This window comes from Mya arenaria, chromosome 17 (genome assembly GCF_026914265.1).
Source record: "Mya arenaria isolate MELC-2E11 chromosome 17, ASM2691426v1".
Classification (NCBI taxonomy): Eukaryota; Metazoa; Mollusca; class Bivalvia; order Myida; family Myidae; genus Mya; species Mya arenaria.
In genome coordinates, this window is record NC_069138.1 from 12822592 (window position 1) to 12846001 (window position 23410).

The window sequence follows — 23410 nt, forward strand, 5'->3', positions numbered from 1 at the left end:
TAAAAGTGTGCAAATTTATTTGATTTGTAAATACAACAATGATGCCATTGCATTAAGAACTCTACAGAAATTATGGCAGACACATCTTTTCAAAAAGTAAGGTCACTTACAACTAACTTGGTTTTTATGACAAACTACATATAGTTGTTGACCCAGATTAATGGTAAATGGATAAATGCATTTTGAATCAATACAGTAAGTGTATACCTTTAAAACAAAATAACATGTAAACAATAAACAAGAGCAAACGGCAATGCTTGTCTGTTTTTTTTTTCTCATTCAAACAAGGAGCATAACTTAACAGTTATTTAAGCCAGAGTTACGGGCCTTGCTGTATATCTTCATATTGTCTCTTGCAACTTATGTACCAAATTTCAGCTAAATATCCTGAACACTTCTTAAAGGGACTGTACACCAGATTGGCACAAAAAAAGAGTTTATTTCTGTAACAAATCTCAGGACAAATATCTAATAGAATGTGTTACACTTTGATATCATAATTGAAAAAAAAGTACCAAAATGTTAAAAAAAAATTGTGTCAGAGACCGGGTTCGAACCCATGTCGGCAAAATTGCAGTCCAGCATCATATCCACTGATCTATGATGCCTTTCTCTAATCGGGTGACATAATTAAGCTATAGACCTAACTCGGTAATATCACGTGATAACCCCGACTAGCCAATCACGCACAAGGAATGAATTCTACTAGGTACACATACCCAGTAACTTTTTTAATGGAAAAATACGAAATAACTGCTAAACTTAAATAAATTGTAAACTATGTGGTACTTCAGTTAGTAAGTTTCAATGCATTGTACACATTGATGCCAAGTTTATGTCAATTTTCTTTTTTTTAGCTATTTTATCATACAGAGTACAGCCCCTTTAAGTTAAAACTTTAGAGTTAAGTTTTTGCACAAACAACACAATACACCTACATTAAATCCATTAACTAGGAAAACATCTAAATTGGCAGGAACACAATTTATTTTTTTATTTTTTTCAATATGTATTCTAAATATCAATATATTTATATGATACATCACTGTACACATACTATGACAGCGACAAAATAAGTAAAAATATGGCAGGATTCTACATATGGCATTCAGAAATCAATTGGAAAATGTGTAAATTATATCATCAGTATAAAAGTGTGAATTATATAAACATTATAAAATGTGAAAATTATATTATTAGTATGAAATGTGTGTTCAATAATATAACAAGAGCTGTCCTAAGACAGCGCGCTCGACTACGCCGCTTTGACTTAGAAGTGAATACAATAACGATGTAATATAACCAAGTTTGGTCTCTTTATGTCAAACCTAACTAAAATTATTCGATACATAAGGTGACTTTGATGCTGCCCTCCCACCAGCCTGCCCTAACAATGACGCAAGTCATTCAAATAACTTGATTTTCCATTATAAAAATGTGGTTAAGAATATACAAATATGCCTTTCAAAAGAAATTTAAAAAAAAAAAAAATAATAATAATTCAAGGGCCATAATTTGTATTTAGGGTTAAAATGGAGTTATATTTCTTGTTGTAAGATGGTCGTCAATAATTTTGAATTTTATTAAGTGCATTAAATGAAAGATATAGAAGTTTTTCTATTAAAATACCAACTTGCCCTTAACTTTAACTTGCCCTAAAACTTTAACCTAAGTCAAACAGGGGCCATAACTTGTATTAAGGATAATATGGAGTTATGTAAATAAACCTCATTGTGTGATGGTCCTGAACAACTGTGTGAAGTATTAAGTCAATTGAACAAAGGGTATAAAAGTTATTAATAAATATCCAAACCTGCCTTAAAACTATTACCTTAGTTCCATAGTCAATCAGGGGCCATAATATGTGTAAAGGATAATATGGAGTTATCTAACCTCATCATGTGATGGCCCTGAACAACTGTGTGAAGTATTAAGTCAATTGAACGAAGGGTATAAAAGTTATTAATAAATATCCCAACTTGCCCTAAAACTTTAACCTAAGTTCCATAGTCAATCAGGGGCCATAATCTGTGTAAAGAATGATATGTAGTTATCTAACCTCATCATGTGATGGCCCTGAACAACTGTGTGAAGTATTAAGTCAATTGAATGTAGGGTATTGGACTTATAAGTGAAAATCCCAACTTGCCCTAAAACTTTAACCGGACGCAGAAGCCGGGGCGAGTAGTAAAGCCCTCCTTATTCTTCGAATAGTCGAGCTAAAAATGTTCCATATTCAGTAGAAAATTCCATAATCAGTAGAAAATGTGTGAATTATGCAATTATAGTAGAACAATGTGTGAATTTCATAATCAGTACAAAGTGTGTGAATTATATAATCACTATAAAATATTAAAACTACATGATTAGTAGGAAATGTGTGATTTACTATGCAAGCAACTAAAATTACAACACAATAGTAAAAAGTAAAATTACATGTATACAGTAAAATTCATACAAATTAACATACACATCACAATTCATTCAGTAATCATACACCGATTCATACAATGACAACTGAATACCAAAAAAGACAAGTTTAGTCCCCTGCTCTCAACTTTTCAAGCATATTTTCATGCCTCCTTATAAGCAGATCAAACAATTCATAATTTGCCCCTTGATTGCCGAAATGCTTATCAGCATATGACATAAGAAGGCTAGGACATTTTACAGTTTTGGCAATCAATAGAAATAATGTAATGCTATATGTAAACACAAATATGGCACATTATGAACAAAAAAAATCATTTTGAAGACATGGGTATGTACTCTTTCTGCATGTTCATACCTTTTTAAAAAAAAATTTTTTTTAATCCCCATATTTCTGAACCATACGTCTCATAGCACCATCAAACACATGTCTCTTAAAAATTATGCAACTATTATGCTTATCAACATGGCAACAATTTTACAAATTGACTAGAAACTTTATCAGATAATTGCACATTTATAGAAGTTAAGATTATTTGTGAAACTTAGAGAATAAATCTAAAGGAAGAATCAAGCAAACAATACATCACTATATCTACATTTAATCTAGCATAATACTCTAAATTGTATTTTTATAATGTAATCATATAAAACAATTATCAATAAAATATAAACAGTGGATACAATAACAAAGTTTATACCAATGTCATTCTTTAGTTTGGGGTTTGCTAATTACACATTTTAAAAATTAAACAACAAGCAGACACACTTGTCAGTTTTTCTCGGCCATTTTTAGGGCATAAAACAACTTTTTTTTCAACAAGGGTAACAAGAATTGCTACTTTTGCATATTGTAAAAACAAGCATGTGTACCATTTGATGGATAGCATAATATAATGAATGTTAAACAAGCTATGACTAACATTAAAGTTTTCGGACAAAAATGATGGAAAAAAAGACCAGCAGGAATTATCACCATCCAATGCCTATCATGCTTTCTTGGATGAATGTACATGTATATCCTTTGATTGCATTCGTATTCTGATAAAGGCAACATTTTCAGTAAACCTCTGGGTCCACATTACAGAAACATTTTAACATATTTGAACGTAAATGAAAAATTCCGAATTATTATATTTCTTGAGAAAAAATAATTCTTTAAAATGGAGTTTTCATATCTAAAATCTTCAAAAGTTTCCATATTGCAATAGCAGATAAAGCACTAAGCATAAGACTTTCTTCCAGTGAAATCAGCTAAGAGAATTGTTGAATATATTAGGAAAAGGTAAAATTTTAATTTAAAGCTGCAATCCCACAGATTTGACATTTTTTTAAAAAATTGTCTCAGAATCAGCTTGTTTTGTTATCAATGCCTACTATAACAGATCTTAACTGTTCAGAATACTGCTGAAAATGATATTTTTCTTAAAGCATTAGTAACGCTCTAAGCCATAAAAAAAATTGGAACGCTAATATGAAACACTGCAATCTGATCTTTTTGACAGCAATTTTCTATCACTGGCTTACAGACATTTATGTGAAAATTGGCTCATTAAAAGACATTTTTTATGTATTTTTTTAAATGTCAAAATGATCATTTTGTGTGAATGCAGCTTTCAGATGCTTTTGTAATATAACCCCAGCGGATGGCATAAAAACAACACTCAATAAAACAAGTGAAGCTGACCCTGTTTTAAAACAGCTGAAGTTCAATTACTTTGAAATAGTTATTTTCAGTAATGTAGTTTAATTTCCCTAGAGAAATTTAAAATGATGAGTGTTAATAAAAACATCGACTATTTCAGCATTTTGCTTAATCTGGATATAATAACAATTCGGTCAGTGAATGGATATTCGTTTTCATACACCGAAAAACACCCAATCATTTAATCCTAAATCACTCCTACCCACAGAAACAGAAGGTAGAAAAATCAACTCTCTATGTGCTTATCGAATATTGCTCTCCCTGAGCCACTTTTTGACCACTGTGCACAAAAGTGTGATTGACAAAACCTTCTGGAGTACTATCAACTCACAAAATACATGAATAAGATGGCATAAAATCAGAATTTCATGCAAGACCCCTGAGATAACCATTATACATATTTCAGTATTCGTTTACGCGAAAACATTTTGATTTTCAATCAATGGGCTGTTTGTTCACAACTTTGTTAAAGTTAACAACGTTGTTAACGTCATTGTTGTTAACTTTAAAATCGTTATTGCACTTGAAGTTGAATGGAATTGGATACAATTGTGATCTGTACAAGATATGTACTTGTTTTATGCATATATATATATATATATTTATGAGCACATAAATGTGTGAATAAGTCAACAACGTTGCTTTTAACAATTTCCTAACAAGATATGTACTTGTTTTATGCAAATATCATCCTCGGCACCCAAGCGTACCATAACCGATAATGATACCCTGGGCAAATTGACTAGGGAAACTTCGTAAATCTTGAATATTCATAAGCATTTTCCGACCAATGAAATAGCCGATACCAATAAGGAAAGAATCTTCTTTGTGAAGAGCCACCGGCATATTTAACAACATCCTGCCTAAAACGATTTGTAAGCTGTAATCTCATTGGATTATTTCGAACCCAGATTACATCCGTAACTTCACGGCCATTTCCGCACCACATGAGGTTTGTCTCATGTGACCAATTAAGCGGCTTGATTTCACCTTATGAATTATTAATGAGTATGAGATTTTTACAGCTGATTTGCCCAGGGTATCATATATGTTATGATACGCTTGGGTGCCAAGGATGTGCAAATAAATGAGTACATAAATGTGTTAACAACATTGTTAACAAACAAAGTTCTGAACAATCAGCCCTGAGTATCCGTCATGATGATGGTTAACATTTAACATTAACATTTTTAAGATGACAGTCCACACGACCAGAAGTATAAGCTCCAGCCAAAAAAATGAATGCCTTCCATATTACAGTCGAAACCTGTTGGCTAAATCTCCCAGGGACCGGTGAAAATACCTCGAGCCTCGGAAAATTCTAGCCAAGCGGGATTGTGTAACCTTCAGTATAGAAAAATTGGTCCTCACACTAGTTCGAGCCAAAGAGGAATTCAAGCCAAGCTTGTACGAGATTACTAGGTTCGGCTGTACTATGATTTTATAACTCAATTTCTAATAGGCTACTGTATCACATGTGATTGATAATATTTTAATCTTCATTTGTATGAGTCTATATCATATTTTTTTCAACATCAATTGTTTTGTCCCTCAATGATGTGCCATCATAAAACAGTTAATGACGTTATGTCACCTCCTTTTTGTTGTATTTTTTTTTTTCTGCTGAATATGTCATTACGCAAAAATGCTTAGAAAACAATATTGAGAAAAAAAAGTGTTTGTGTGCTTTTTCTTAATATCAGCCATAAAAGACCCATTATATGCATGTGGTATAAGTTCACTGATTTTGACCTAAAAGGGTTTCAATTCTTGAACATGACTGAAATAATAATCAATACAAAAAATATATGACAAAAAAACATTAGGCAAAATGTACATTATGATGCCGCCAATTTCTGTCCATGCAAAATGTGTGACACTTAAGATAATATGTAAGTTATCGCTCAATATATAACATATCACAAAATAAAAAGCAGATTGAAGAACAAAAGCAGTTATGGTTTTTCTACAGCGATGCAATGTAATAATAATTTTTTTGGTACAAACATTTAAACATCTTAACTTTTAAAATTGGCTTCAGAGGAATATCACAAAATATAAAGCAGGTGGGTACCACAAATGGATTTCAATACAAAAAACTGGTTGGTCGGAACATACAAACATGTACCGTAAAAGTTCTAATAGATAGACATGCCCTGAATGAACGTGCAGGGGGTGTTTTCCTGCACAATTTCACAGATTTTATGTCCTTAATAATAATAACAACAACAACAACCTTGATTAGTAAAATGAAAACATTATTTGGCTGTGAGACTTGTTTGGCCATTTTGTTGACTTTCATACAACTAATTTTTATGGAAAATTTTGAACTAGATTATCAGAGCTTAGAAGCTCTTAAACATGACATGACCATTGGTTGCTTATTAGGAGAAATATAGTATGAACAATATTTACATTTTAACTTAAGATTGTTTGTGTCATAACTCATCTTGGATATGTTTCATACTTTCCATTCCTTCTGGACCCTTTTGGGTAATATCAGCTCCTGGGGTTAAATTCTCCTTTGGGTTCAAATCACTTTCTGGAGCAGACTGAGGTACCTCAGCTCTGTTGTGGTCAGTTTTGTCAATGATCAGTTCAGAAAATTCAGTGTCGGAGATGTAGTTGGCTTCTCCCAAGTAGTGGGTGGGGTAAATCAACAACGGCTCGGCGGAAAGGGCAACTAGGTCTCGGGGATGAAATGGCTCCTTCCATGATTTCCTGTGAATTTAAGGAATCCAATACAAATACATGTTTGCTCAATTGTTTGGTAAACTGCAGAAAATTTCATTTATCTTAAAGCGTTAGTAATGCCATAAAACATAAATTTTCGAATGTAAATATGATTGACTGAGATCTGTTCTTTTTACAGCAGTTTTATATCACAGGTTGCCAGACATTTACGCAAAAACTAAAAAAGTTGTCAAAACGATTTATCTGTGAGAGTGCAGCTTTAAAACAATATATAAGTAATGCTTTTCGTGTTTCAGCAAATTGTGGCCAGTAAAAAACATTAAATGTGTCAGTCTCAGACTTAAAACATTTTAAAAGTATATTAATGATTCAATAGTTGAAGAAAGAGCAAAGATTCCTTCTGGGGCCGTATTTAATGACCAACTTAGTTCAATCTTAACTTTAAGATTAGTGTTTTGACTGGACTGTAAATATACAAGATGTAGCCGACCAATACACTGAATGTTATCACTGTGGCATATCTAAGTATTACAATCAAAACTCCCAAAGTCAAAATTGTTTGGACCTCATGGAAACTGTGAGATAATGAACATTTGATATAACTAACATACCACACATATCTTACTTAACCCAAAATATTCAAACAAAGTTCGGCCAAACCGGAACATCGAGATAACAGAGTTTGCCATAGGGAGTTTTGACTGTATGTCGAAAACTGTGTGATTTGCCTGTATATTAAGAGAGTAACTTACTCCTATCAAAGTATAACTATTTTTGCAATGTTTATCAAAATAAGAAAGAAACAAAATTGCACATTCATTATTTCCAACTTAATGATGTTTTATTAAACAGAAGATGAGACCATTGCCTCAAACAAATCCCTTTATAAAACAAGAGGGCTCATCTGTTGTCAACGACGGGCATATGATTAAACAATTATTAAAGCCAGAGTAATGAGACTTGCTTTACATGTTTGTATTGAATTGGGCAACACGTGTACAAAGTTTCATTCTCATAACTTGAGTATTTTTTAATTTATGGGCAAGGTTAAACAGTTTGCATGGCACAGTCGATGACAATGACACCACAGCTTTGACAATACCTCAATCTTTTTTTAAATATGAGAGTCGCGCAGTGGGTGCCAAGTTTTCCCAACCGGTTTAAAGCCTTGTGAAAAGGATGAGCGTGTCTCAAGAGAATCTCCATGAAAACTTTAAATCTTATCAATAAATCAAAGTTGTTTAAGTCACCTCAACCCATGTGATAGTGAACTAATGGCATTTACAGTAAACTTTATCCATCAAAATGCAACGGTTTTAGCCGTAAAACCTACCAGATCACCCATGTCTACTTTTGACGTATTGACCTCTTTCCACATACTGTTTCATGAACCTAGCTTTGATACTTTTTGAGTTATCAGAGGACCAAATTGGCTATATTTTTAATAAGTCAAGGGCCATCACTCTGCATTACTTTGTCAGACGAAAAAACTAAACAAACAGGCATAATCTCCATATTGCCCTCTTTCCTCATACTAAGTTTCAATAACCTTTCTTTTGAGTTATCGAAGGACCAAGATCTTTGTTGGTGGATGGATGGACTGACAGACGGATGGAAGAAGGGTACACCTAAAGTCCCCTCCAGTGAAACCAGTAGGGGACTAAAAACAACAATGCAGAGGGGTCGATCAAACTTACTCCGGATGCTGATCAAACATCACTGGCAGGTACTCATCCACTGGAAGCAAATTCTGTAACGGCATCTGTGCGAGAAGTTTCTTGGCTCCCTGCGCGGACAGCAGATAACTCAGTGTCCAGTATGAGTAGCTGGGCCAAACAATGTTGTCCGTTCCCTCAACAAATCTCTCATCTTTACGGTTAAGTCGCTTTCTGCCCAAGTAGCTGTATGAAGAAGTTTGTAAAATAAGGTTTTGCAGCTAGACAGAGCAAAATAAAGCCAATATTTTTAAATATTTGTGAACATTAAAGCTCTCATTTAAACTTTTCTCTGTATTTTATCTTTTTCTTCACATTTCACATGATTTTTTTCCCTATCTTACTCTGATGAAAACATGGATGAGTGTTTAAATTAAAAGTGAGCAAATTTTGCTCATAGACAGATGCAATACTATCTGCAGCTAATGACAGAGACAGCGTGGACACTGCAAGACAACATTTTCCCTAGAAGTTTGCCATGCGATGCGGTTGACATAAACACAACTTGACCCCTATCTATCTGCCATGCTATTCAACTATCATACCAAATGAAAACAGCCAGACCCCCTATATGACTGCCATGATATTCAAATTTCACACCACACGATGCGGCCTTGCTACTTACATGAGGTCCCAGTCTGGTACGGTATGTTTCACAAGCTTCATGATATGGTTCAGCTTGCTGCGGAAATACGGCTCAAATCTCAGATCATCTTCAAACACAACCACATCTTTGTACCCTTTCTCAAGCATGTCCTTCCAGATAAAGTAGTGGCTCAAAAAACAGCCAATTTCTCCCATCGTCATAGGCCTAAACAAAAAATATACATTGGTGCACATTAAGAGACATACCAAAAGACAAAAACTTGTATTCTTGCACCTTTCAGAAATACATATAGACAAATGCTTGTATTCTTACAGCTTATGGAAATACTTATAGACAAATGCTAGTATTCTTACAGCTTATGGAAATACTTATAGACAAATGCTAGTATTCTTACAGCTTATGGAAATACTTATAGACAAATGCTTGTATTCTTACAGCTTATGGAAATACTTATAGACAAATGCTAGTATTCTTACAGCTTATGGAAATACTTATAGACAAATGCTTGTATTCTTACAGCTTATGGAAAGTACTAATAGACAAATGCTTGTATTCTTACAGCTTATGGAAATACTTATAGACAAATGCTTGTATTCTTACAGCTTATGGAAATACTTATAGACAAATGCTTGTATTCTTACAGCTTATGGAAAGTACTAATAGACAAATGCTTGTATTTGTATAGCTTAAAGGAATCATAATAGACAAATGCTTGTATTTTTAAAGCTTATGGAAATAATAATAGCCAAAGCTTGTATTCTTACAGCTTATGGAAATACTTATAGACAAATGATTGTATTTTTACAGCTTATGGAAATACTTATAGACAAATGCTTGTATTCTTACAGCTTATGGAAATACTTATAGACAAATGCTTGTATTCTTACAGCTTATGGAAATACTTATAGACAAATGCTTGTATTCTTACAGCTTATGGAAATACTTATCGACAAATGCTTGTATTCTTACAGCTTATGGAAATACTTATCGACAAATGCTTGTATTCTTACAGCTTATGGAAATACTTATAGACAAATGCTTGTATTCTTACAGCTTATGGAAATACTTATAGACAAATGCTTGTATTCTTACAGCTTATGGAAATACTTATAGACAAATGCTTGTATTCTTACAGCTTATGGAAATACTTATAGACAAATGCTTGTATTCTTACAGCTTATGGAAATTACTAATAGATAAATGCTTGTATTATTTCAACTTATGGAAATAATAATAGACAAATGCTTGTATTTTATAGCTTATGGAAATACTTATAGACAAAAGCTTGTATTCTTACAGCTTATGGAAATACTTATAGACAAATACTTGTATTCTTGCAGCTTATGGAAATACTTAAAGACATATGCTTGTATTTTTATAGCTTATGGAAATACTTATAGACAAATGCTTGTATTCTTGCAGCTTATGGAAATACTTATAGACAAATGCTTGTATTTTTATAGCTTATGTAAATACTGAAATACTAAAAGACAAATACTTCTTTATATTCTTGAAGCCTTGTGTAAAGGTAATAGATAAAGAACTATATTCTTGCTGCCTAGTAAATAAGGAGTAAATTATTTTGAATAAAATTATATCAACCTTCCACCGTACGGATCGCTAAAGCCGGGAACAACTTCAATTTTTAGGTCTTTGTACAGATAGGTATCATTCAGAAGTCTAAAACAAAGGATAGCATGTACAACATGTGTTCTAACTAGTATGGAATAATTCATTTATAGCATGCACATTACAGCATAAACACAACGTCTGTAATTCTGTGAGGTTTTGGAAAACGGACATCTGAAAAATGTACAAAGACCATGCAATGTAAGAACATGAACTTGACATGCTTAGGTTATTACCTACATTTCCAGCAAATGAAATCGCCTATCTGTCTCCAATAAGTAGCACACATAATTGCTAAGAATTGCAGTTTAACAAATAAATAATTTGGTTCCTTGCATGCAGAAAATACTTTTAATCTAAGAACATTTTGAGTTATTTAAAATCTTAATAAAGAGAGGCTCGCTAACTCATAACTTCGCTCACTTTTGTGACCTCCCTTCTTAATCATTAAGATTTTACACCATATGTTCTGACTATTGCTTTAATGCTACGGTAACTTTAATGTACACATTTTTCGGAAGACAAAGATATTGATCAAACACATCAATATCATTATAAGCCAAAAAAAGGTGACTTTCCATACATTTAAGTATGAGTACTGGTATTGTCCGAGGAAACATGTGTACCAAGTTTCATATCAATATCATCTGTGTCTTGAATTACTTTTTTAGAAAATTCAAAGATTTATATTCTACAAAGCTTCTAGAAGGATAAATACAACTGCAACACTAATAGCTACCAACACCAAGACTTATTGGCAAGATTGAAAAGCAGGCAAGTAAAAAAATGGAAGTCTGATGCAATACCGGAGTATTCTCTGAATTTGGATACGAAACTATTAAAATTATCTTTTTTAATTGGTGCAGTGGGCCGAGATGTCATTTTTTTTATATCCTAATGAACTACGATATGTGTGCTATTTAAACTGAGGTCCAATATTTTGTTTCACAAATTATAATGACTGCGATTCAAATATAAAAAAACAATCAGGAAAGCATGGTGGTTCTTTTATATTATTTTAAGTTGTAAACATTGTTTTATGCTGTATTCATGGCCACTGAGGCCTCTTTTTATAATAAAATTGAGTTGAGTTGAGTTGAAAAGGATTAAAAGGAATCAAGGGCCATAACTCATATTTTTATTGATATGAAACTAAAATCTTTTAATAGCGTGTGGTCCTTTTTCGTAAACTTCGAAATTATAAAATGGGACCCTATTACTATATAAATGAGCAACATCTTTAAATTTAATTTTTAACTAGGCTTTGATTTCTCAACCTTATTGATTCCAAACAAATTGAATAAATGAAATTCTGTGAATCGGATGTCGATATGTTTCCGGTTGGAAATGTACATCACTGTCATACAAAATTTATTCGCTATTGCAAATGCGTAGGTTTTCATGACATGACAAGTAGTAAATGATCACGTAAATTATCACTTTAACTTAATAATCGCACATGACATTCCTGCATTATTCGAGATAAGCATGGAAAAATGGAAAAGTAAAACATTTGAAATATCAGTGTTATTTATTGTTTATAAAAAACAGATGAGATATTATCCCTATAACCATCTTCTAAGGCATACAAAAAAAATTGGGAATAATATTTTGGAATAAGAGTGCATCTTTAAGTATGATGTCACATCCCAATATATAAATGGACTTCATTACATGCAATTAATTAACCCTTAGGCTGCTGATGGCGATTTTAAAGGCTTTGCAAACAGCTTGGAACCAGACCAGACACCGAGTAACTCGGCGCCTGGTCAGGTTCCAAGCTGTTTAACACTCAGTCAATATATCCCCAAAGTTTAAAGTAAATTGAAAGAAATTTAGAATAAACCAGACGACATTTTTGAGCAGACGACAATTTACCCAGCATGCAAAGGGTTAACAAAGAAAAGTGCACAAACCGCTAGGCTCTGGTTGGTCTGTTTTAAACTCTAATTCAGGCTAGAAAGCGTGACAAATGACCTACTTGCAGTGAATTTTAAAAGTAAACAACCCAATAAATTACTTGTTTTATAAGAAATTTTCATATTAAGAGAGACAATTACTAGAAAACAAATATAATGAAATGTAAATTACTATTAAATTATTATAATCTAGTACAAAAATAGGAACATTGACTGTAATTGGTCGGAAAAAGCATAAATACTATTTTCGAAGACATTAGAAGTATTTGCAGGACAATTATATGCACTGTTGTGGTTATAAAATATATAACATTATGTATTCATTTTTGTTAAGCTGACATTATACCACTACTAAGGCCGTTTTTTTTTTATTAATTGGTTAAAGGATTTTTTTGAAAAATGTTGGACGGGTTGTGCGAAAAAAAAAAAAAGGAATTCAGATTGTATGTTACTTAATTTTTTACAATGCGTGTATTTTTCATAGCATTTGTGGGGAAACCCATAACAAAAAGATCAAAATATCATTAATTAATAGCAGCAATTACATCGCTTACTGTTCAGTTTACATTTATTACCAAAAAACATTTTGTTTAAATGCAGCTCGTCGAGACCTTTCCAACGGTACCCGGATCGAGCAGATCTCAGCTCAATTGAGGCCGCCATTTTGAAAACAATTTTTAAAACTGCATCCTTATGTTGCAAAGGAACAGGCAACAGGTTTTACATCATTTCATGTGCGCAGAAACAAAAATTTGACTTTTTTTTTTCAATATTTAAAAAAAAAAAAATCAAATTTTTTTTTTCAGGAGATTTCGAAATAATTGGGCGGCGGATCCGTTAACCCATTTATTAAAAAAAAAAGGCCTAAGATATCTAAATAATATTCAATACTTATAATTAACACCATAACAGCAGTGCTCCAGCCAGGATTTGAAAAGGGCAGGCTGGGGTTTTGAAAAGGGCAAGCTAAGTCACATAAGGGCGAATGGGGTGGGTGTGGGAGGGTCCACCCCTTGTCACAAGGGGGGTTTGGGGGGTCTCCACCTAGAATTTGTTTTGTTTTCATATTCAATTTAAATCATTTTCCATGATTTCCAGACCTGAACAAAATGTTGTTGTTTTTTCTCAAAATTTAGAAGGATGTGTTCGAATATCAAAATTAAAATTTGCCTTTTTGTCTGTGGTAGTACGTCTGGAGTCTTCTCAAATTAATGTTTAAAATGGAGAGTCTCATCTGTAATACAATTAACAATTATTTGAAAAGGTTTAATAGTGCTTGACAACATTTTTAACCATCCCTTCGCATTTTCTATCGCATTTTACAAACTTTCATCATTGAATGAACGAGTTCTCAAAGTATATTCTGATTGGCTGACATTCAATAGCTCCGCCTCCTGGCGATGTTTCACTATTTGGCTCTTCCTAATAATCGGATTAGAAGATGACCAATTATGAATACACAGGTTGTCTGCTCATTACACAAATACACAATTAAGCTGTCATATGACACGGACAAGGCACGTGGGAAGATGAAAGGGCAGTACGGCATATTTTAAGCAGTCAATGGGGGCATGGTGACACCTAGCGGGAACACTATTCTCATAAATTTTAGGTAATTAGTCTCAATTATGACAGAGGATTAAGGGCTGCCAATTTTTCGTGATGATTTCAATAGTAAAAAGGGCATAAACGGGATGCTAATAAAGCATTGTGAAAAAGGCACTACAAAAAAGGCGGGCTGAGGGCAGTAAGAAAATGGATTAGCTGGAGCACTGATAACATGATCATACAGGTTTTATTACAAAATTATTTAGCGTATATCAGAACAATTTCAATTTATACGAGATTTTTGACATTTCTTGTTTAATGTAAAAAAAAAAAAAATAGTATGCGTTTAATAGGTGAAACCTTGTTTTTGCTTAGATAATGCACAAACAGTGTTTACAACAAAAGCACCTTGGAGTGAATGCCAAGACTCATCAATGTGTGTTCAAGGGGCAGAACTCTACAATTGTTAAAGCAAGCATTCACTTGAACATTTGCTATGTATTTAGGTTCATGTTTTATCTGTAAATATGACTGTGCGTGTTTAAGTATTTATATTTGTTGATAATAATTGTCATATGTAGCATGTCATATGTAGCATGTCTTACGTAGCATGTCATATGTAGCATGTCATATGTAGCATGTCTTATAAATGTAGCATGTCATATGTAGCATGTCTTATGTAGCATGTCATATGTAGCATGTCTTATGTAGCATGTCTTATGTAGCATGTCATATGTAGCATGTCATATGTAGCATGTCATATGTAGCATGTCTTATGTAGCATGTCATATGTAGCACGTCATATGCAGCACGTCATACGTAGCATGTCATATGTAGCATGTCATATGTAGCATGTCATATGTAGCATGTCTTATGTAGCATGTCATATGTAGCATGTCATATGTAGCACGTCATATGCAGCACGTCTTATGTAGCATGTCTTATGTAGCATGTCTTATGTAGCACGTCATATGTAGCACGTCATATGTAGCACGTCATATGTAGCACGTCATATGTAGCACGTCATATGTAGCACGTCATATGCAGCATGTCATATGCAGCATGTCATATGTAGCACGTCATATGTAGCACGTCATATGTAGCACGTCATATGTAGCACGTCATATGTAGCACGTCATATGTAGCACGTCATATGTAGCACGTCATATGTAGCACGTCATATGTAGCACGTCATATGTAGCATGTCATAATTAGCATGTCATATGTAGCATGTCATATGTAGCATGTCATATGCAGCATGTCATATGTAGCATGTCATATGTAGCATGTCATATGCAGCAACTCACACTCGTGTATTGCTTATTGTTTAACATTTGTATTTATCTATTTTGTATATCTTTGTGACCATAAATCGTAATGGTTTAAGTCGAATAAACTCTGTTCTGTTCGTGTGTGTTCAAGTTTTATTTGAATAACTTAAATGGTCCAGGCTGATGTATTTTGCCCTACATTTAAACGCCGCCCACTTCCAAACTACAAATTATCCAGACTTTTTTCTTCTCTTCAAGCTTTTAATGTTTTATAATTATAGAATACAGTTTAATTTGACGGTTTGACATTAATACTGACTTATCTTGTATCACAATATCTTCATAGAACATAATTTTAACTTTTTTTTGTTCTCAAAGATAAGTTGTTTTTTTAATCAAATTACTTAACTCTGATTTATGACATACAGAATGATGCATAAAATGGGGATTAATTTCATAAAAAGGTTCAGCAATATCATTAACATTCTATCATTGAACCCATAAAAGATATAACACTTCCTGCAGAAGGCCATAAATAAAACTATACAAGACTTTGTTTTAAAGTGACTCGCTCATGGTTTGTAAAATGCACTTTTTTTTTAAATTACGAAATAAAGTGTGGTAAATCATAAGGAGTGTTAGTTAGCAGGAACCTTTCAGCAAATGTTGATATCATTTTTGAAGACTACAATTTTCATTAGTGCTTATAACGCGATTGAAAATTAATTACGGGTGTGGTGTTGCGTGATTGGTTGATTGAAATTATCATGTGATGTTATCGATGTATCCTTAACAGGTCAACATATCAACCACTTTTGTTAGAGTTTGGGCGGTCATGTGGACTAATTGGCTGTTTTCTATTTTTTTCTCGACTTGACTGATGTGGATTCGAACCCCACTAAAACCAAAATACTTTTTTATGCTATATATAACTGTATTTTTTTTCTGCAATTTCGATATCATAGAGTAAAATAATGATAAAATAAGTGGTTTTCTGATGCATAAACAGGAAAACTAATTTTTGGTCCAAAAACATGAGCGAGTCACTTTAGGACTTAATAGAAAATCTGGCTCTTAAAATAGCACCACCTGATGTCTTTCTTTACAAGGAACTAAGCAAATGTTAAGATTGAAATCGGAAATTGCCAGGTAATACATAATTAAGAAAAAAATCCTTTGAAAATCCACCACCAGAAGTAGAGCAAGTTTGTTTTTTTAGACAAGAGAGGTTCTTTATTTTCAATGCTCTTTTTTTAGTTAAAAAATATGAGAAACGTTTCCACACAGCTCTGGCATGAGTTTGCATTATTCTTTCGTTACTGCATTCTAAGAAAGAAATATTGTTACTGGAAATATATACTTAAAAAGCTCTTTGCAGACACAGATGTTCGAATGAAAAATATAGTTATCAGAATGATTATCAGGTTTGCTGAGCACAGTGTTTCCAATTGGTCATTATTTTATTTTCTTGGAAAAGTAGAAAATATAAGTCCAAGTTACGAAAAAACTCTTGCCTATCAAAGAATAAAACAATTAAAAATTCAGTAAAAGGTCATTTAACTTGCAAAAAAGTGTCGCACCGTAACATTGAAATCCCGCTGGCTCAAGATCCACTGGAGAGACCAAAAAAGTTCAAACCATTAAATGGTCGAGCCAAGCTGAGTTGGCTTAGCAGAATTGTATTATACCATGTTATCGCTTGATAAAATCAATACAATATAGTTAAGAAAATAATCGGTCCTAAATTGTATAAAAATCGAGCCATCAAAAAAATCGTGTCAAGTCAGTTCTATCCAACAGAATTTGTCTGTATTTGTGAAAAACCTCTTTTGGCCAAGAAAATCAGTCAGGCCAAAAACAAAGTTCTGTGTTTAGGGTAACCCATATGTACATTTTCAGCATTGTTTTTTTTAGTTAAAAAATAGGCCGTTAAATTTTCATTCTTACTTTAGGGCTATCGAATAATTAACTAAAAACAACCCATCATTATACATTTTGAGACAGATATATTTATTTAAATAACCATTTACCATTTTCTATAGACTTATTTTGTATTTTTTACAGAGGTAACCCTAAACAGACATTATGTTTTTGGCCTAAGTAGAGAGTACATAATACAATATGAAGCAAATACTTCTACAAAATAACTGTAATGACCTGCCTTTCACCGGATCTGAGAAACCAGGCAATATTTGTATCTGAAGGGACTCAATATATGAGGCGTTTAACTGTCTGAAATATAACATCTAGTGAAATTAGAAACATGAATAGAAATAACATTGTGTTAAATAACACGATTTTTGGCCTTTTAAATTTAAAAATTGTCAAAAACGCAATTTTAAAAGGAACTATTTGATGTCAAAATTGGTCGAAAGTTGCTACGCGTCGTGTCATCAGAAAACAATGTCACACACTCTTTTTGGTAAAATGTACAAATATGCATTTTTTATGTAAATTTTTCCCACAAATTGATAATTTTAGGTATTCAAGAAAAAACATCAATCATGTATTTCCAGTCTGGATCGAAAATTCCCACCCTAGGGCACACTGCGCAGCTGGAAACTCAGCAAACCTTGATACTGGCTTAACAACGTGCTCTCCGATCAGATTTTTCTATACAGACCAAAAACACATGATATTTAATGAATCAAGTTAACGTAAGCCTCAATACCAACTTCCACCTAATATGTCCTAAATGATATTGGAAACACAAGAAAGGTACCTGAATTCTATTAATAAGGTACACTATATTTCATTTATTGATTGATTATATTTCATTTATTGATTGATTATATTTCATTTATTGCATAAATTGGACTACTATAATGATATTAAGATAATGCATTTTTGCCAAAAGGTCAACTTTGGCCAAAAATCCCGTGATGTAACATTATATACTGACACAAGAGCTTTACACGCAGCCAATTACTGCCCGTCTGTTCTTCAAAATTAAACAGAGGCCTGTTTCTTTTCGTAAATTAAATTATCTTAATGTCATATTTTCATTATTTAGTGGGAATTGATCATTAGCCAATATTAAAAATGAAACACTAAGTTGAGAAAACAAAATATAAATCAACTTGTTGCCATTTTAAAACTTTATACAATTTTAAGATAATAAAAATGACGACTAAGAAACAGGCGCCGGCATAGTATATGTAGTTATAATCATAAAAATATTTAAACTTAATGAGTAATGTCATAATTTGAAAATAAAAAAAATAATGCTTGCTTACTTTAATTACATAAAACTCATTTTTTGAAAATTATTGTAAGCCATTAAATCATCAACGGTAATACCATGATGAAGTCAAGGCCAGATCTCACCTAACAACTCAAATTGAAACGGGTCAGATTTGTTATAATTCTCAGTTTGATTTTTCATGTCAAATATGCTATTTTTAAAACAAGAAGCATCAATTAAAAATACCATTGAGTTTAAAATCACATCACACCATTGGCCCTGCAATTCTATTTTTAGCCACAGGATATGATGTCATATTTCCTGATGATGTCATAATAACTATAAGACCCAGATCTTATTTATGCACCAGTCAATTGTAACCACTGCCTTCCCAGGTCTGGGGAATAGCGGGGACTTTGACTTTCAGTCCAGCCAACCCCAGGTAAAATCCCGCCCTGCGGAGACATACAGATGGTTAAATCTCCGCAAAATGCCCCCGCACCCCAGGGACCCTAGGTAAGGCCCATGCCCCGCTATATTTATGTGAACATAAAACCACCGCATACACCCGATACTGCGGGGCCACATGGAAGGTAAAAACACGGCCCATTTCCCCGGCTGTCCCCGGTATACCCCCGGACCTGGGGGGGCCTTGGTTACAATTGACTGGTGCATTAACGGTTTATAAATTCAAAAAAACAATTAAATAATAACTATGAAATTATCAGTTATATTTAAAAAATAAGTTAGTTATCAAAACATTCCATACATACAGCATTTTCAGTCAGTAATCAAAATATTTAATACATAACATACAATTTAATATTTAATAATTTTAATCATTTGATTTGAATGTGCACTTGTAAGATTTAAAATTATATTTTATTATGCAGTCACATATTATCAAAAAATCAAGATAAATAAAAGTGCTGTTGAAAATTTGTATGCTGTATGAAACAAAAAGACATTTTGAAATTTAAAAAATATTTAAAAATTATTACAATTATGGTCATTCAATACCGAGTTCATCAAACAAGTTTAATACATTTTGCATTGAATAATCATGAAAGTAAAATTCAATTCATATTATATCAAAAATATATGGTAAAAATGTCATTTCAAGATGGCAACGTCATTTATGATATAAATTTATACAAAACATTTTTTTACAGTTTTATCATTTCTCAAAACAATTGACAGCAATTTGTAACTTACTTTCCATCAACCGCTGGCACCCATTCAGCTTCAATCCCAAGCACGTCAAAAACATGCATCATCCTCGTGCGTCTCTCAGAACGCCGCTCTAGGTTTACCATGTAAACCTATAAGGTTAAAATAAATCAGTGTCTGATACCACGTATAGGTGAATGATAGTACTGACCCTGTTTCAACGTTACCAGTACCACTTGCATCATTGTTAACAATATGAATGAAAGCAACAACATCATAACATATAACGTCAGTGATTTTTTTTGGAAATATTTTTACCACCAGGTCCTGGGCATTGTAAATTGGGAAAAAAGTCCAGATTGGCAAAAAAACAAAATCAGATCAAAATAGCATATATAATGGCAATTTTATATACATGTTTTCACCTTTTTATGCATACTTAATGCTGTGAAAGAGTTAGTGTTGTCAAGATTTTGTTAACTTTTCAAGAAATTCATTGCTTTTTTATTCACTTACATAATGTGCATTTATCAAATTGGGAAAATTAATAATTTTTGGGGAAAAATGGATTTTTTTCGCAAGGGTAAACAGCCTAAAAATATCACTGAACGTATAACCAGACATGTGAACCTTTGCACTGACAGAGAGGTAGATTAAGGTCTCAAAAGCGGTAGAATTTCTAATTCCTTTAATCTTAAGTCAAAAACAATGATGTAAACAATGTCAACAAAAACTTGATATTTGTTACTATTTTTAGATTTTTGAAAAATACGCATAAAATACGTCATGGTTAAGAGAGTTGTCATAATGTTACTATTTTTGATTGAGAAACAGACGGATATTACCTCTGACTTGTAAAAACAAGTTTATATTCAGAAGAGCTGATAAAATATCAAATCAGACTGCCAAAACTGGCCGGAGTGTAAGTGCAGATGACTGCAGAATTGTGTCTGTAAATTTTCTCGCCAAAATGTCGTAAAATTTTATACACTGTAGATAATTAGTAACACCTTGGAAATGTTGTTTTCTTTAGTGTTTTTACAGTTTTATAATGTCTTTGATGTTTACAAAAATGCTGATTAGTAGGATGCCAATTAACAAAGAATGCTGATTAATGTTTTTTTGTACCGTACTGGTAACCTAGCAACGATCTTGGCCAAATAGTGAAGAGATTTGACAAGCTGTTTATTGCACCATGTTCTTTAAAGTGACAGATTTATATGGTATTTCAGCATGGTTGATAGAGTTTTTAAAAGAAAATTTAAGGCCAATTTCATATAATTTTGAAGTTTTTTTAAAAGCTCAAAATATCGGTAGATTTTGTCTGGAAAGCGGTATGGTGTTCGAAGGGTCTCAAAAGCGGTATATTTTACCTACCACCGGTAGAGTCACATGTATGGTATAACATAACAAATAATTTCAAACTTACGTATCACATATGCATAATTTAGAATTTCATTTTATTTCAAAAGAATAAAACTACAATCAAAGTATTAACAAAAAACAATTGTACTATCGATAATCAGTTACTTGAGTGGAACCGATTATCGATCGTCAAACTGGAACCAATTCTAAACACTACCTTTATAAGATGGAATGAGAGGGTATCATTGGTGAGGATTGAGCCAACAGCCTCTGGTGTGTGTGTATGTTTATTTATACTCACACTTGGGCAATGCCCAATTGGCAAGTGCTCCGATAAGATTGTTTGTCATGTTAGGTTTTTGGAGCATTGTGCACAGACAGAATGTAACCCTGGTTAATGCAATCATGGTTCTTTACCATGCACCAGTGTAAAGCTGTCACACAGGGGCTTCCATTAAGTCCTACGTCCCTGAGGCGGGGAATAAAATTTGGGACCCCTGGATTGACAGTCAAGTGTGTAATGACTAGACTATGGATATTTGGCAGGAGGCAGACATCATTACCACATGAAGACTCGCACCCTTTTATTAGATAGAAAGAGGCATTACTACCTTGTCAAATCCCAGCCTGTCTTTCGCCTCCGAACGCATACTGATATGTGGTGAAGGAATCAAACCTCGCCCTTCAACTGAAAGACAGAGACAAATTGATAGTAAGGCAGGGCTAATCATATCAGCCGACTTGGATGAATAAAAGGGTAATCTAGGTCTTCCTGGAAACAGTTCTGTATTAAAGCTCCCCTCTCACAGATGAACTGTTTTGACAATCTATTTATTATTTTGTCTGAGAATAAGACAATTTTTGCTAAAATGTCTGAGAACCAGTGATATAAGACTGCAGACAAAGGATCAGATCGCAGTTTAGCTTTTCAAATTTTTGAGTTCATTTTAAAACATTATTGTTCAATGTTGACCAATATTGAGAGAGTTTGTGTTTGTGACACCAAGGGCAATGATAACCAACAGTTTGTAGTCTAATTTTTGAGTGATAAACCTTTCACTACTACCTAAATAATGCATTTATGGAAAATATCAAATAATGATAACAAGATTGCAACCATGTATTTAATAGCTGAAAACGCACAAATATTAAATGACTGGTGGGTCCTAAAATATTTACAGTGATCAACTGTAGTCTCATAAGGTAGAAATACCATGTTTTCTGCACCTAAGATCTTTTATAATAACAATTGGTTTCGATATTTATTCATTGTTTTCAGCAAATTAAGACAATTGTATTAATTATGATACATCTTATTTGGGAGAAATAGTGCATCTTTAATATTTTGAATTTGAGAGGTGTTAAAAACATTAATATCCGCAGTAAAAAACAGTGTTTAACCATCTACATACTAATATAGTCAACCCCTGGCGCCATTTCTGGGTTGTCTGCATCTGAAAAAAAATAAAATGTATTGCACATCTAAAGATAATAACATTTTAATGACTCGGGAAACAATGTAAATATGTAAAATTACCATTCAGGGATGTGAATCAGACCTTGCCGATGGAGGGCTGCATGCAACAATCGTTTTTTGGGGTATTTTTTTTAGTATTTTAATTTTGCTGTTTGTCATCATTTCAGAGATAAATAAATGGAAAGGGAAAAGAACAGTTTCATGGATTGGCTGTATTTCAAACATGACCGATGAGGCCCTATTAGTCGATATATCAAGATATCAATAGACTGTCAAACAAGTCAATAAGGGCCTCACAGTTTCATGGATTGGCTGTATTTAAAACATGACCGATGAGGCCCTATTAGTTGATATATCAATATATAAATAGACTGTCAAACAAGTCAATCAGGGCCTCACAGTTTCGTTGATTGGCTGTATTCCAAACATGACAAATAAGGTCCTATTAGTTGATATATCAAGATATCAATAGACTGTCAAACAAGTCAATCAGGGCCTCACAGTTTCGTTGATTGGCTGTATTCCAAACATGACAAATAAGGCCCTATTAGTTGATATATCAAGTTATCAATAGACTGTCAAACAAGTCAATCAGGGCCTCACAGTTCCATGGATTGGCTGTATTTAAAACATGACAAATAAGGCCCTATTAGTTGATATATCAATAGACTGTCAAACAAGTCAGTCAGGGCCTCA

The 23410-nt window shown here is 33.0% G+C and overlaps 1 protein-coding gene across 3 annotated transcripts in view; it reads right to left on the reverse strand.

Moving 5' to 3' along the window:
* LOC128223860 (glycosyltransferase 25 family member-like) overlaps positions 1 to 23410 on the reverse strand; it is a 47398-nt gene continuing 23988 nt past the window's right edge. Inside the window, exons 8-15 of one of the 3 annotated variants that reach the window (XM_052933288.1) lie at positions 22650 to 22691; positions 21849 to 21925; positions 19918 to 20024; positions 17676 to 17750; positions 10754 to 10831; positions 9170 to 9355; positions 8527 to 8730; positions 1 to 6856 (exon numbers count right to left, since the gene is read on the reverse strand). In XM_052933288.1, the coding sequence (XP_052789248.1) occupies positions 6574 to 6856; positions 8527 to 8730; positions 9170 to 9355; positions 10754 to 10831; positions 17676 to 17750; positions 19918 to 20024; positions 21849 to 21925; positions 22650 to 22691 (1052 nt within the window). In that variant the 3' untranslated portion in view covers positions 1 to 6573. The remainder of the gene's footprint in view (positions 6857 to 8526; positions 8731 to 9169; positions 9356 to 10753; positions 10832 to 17675; positions 17751 to 19917; positions 20025 to 21848; positions 21926 to 22649; positions 22692 to 23410) is intronic. The other 2 variants (XM_052933289.1, XM_052933290.1) reach the window with 2 other exon arrangements.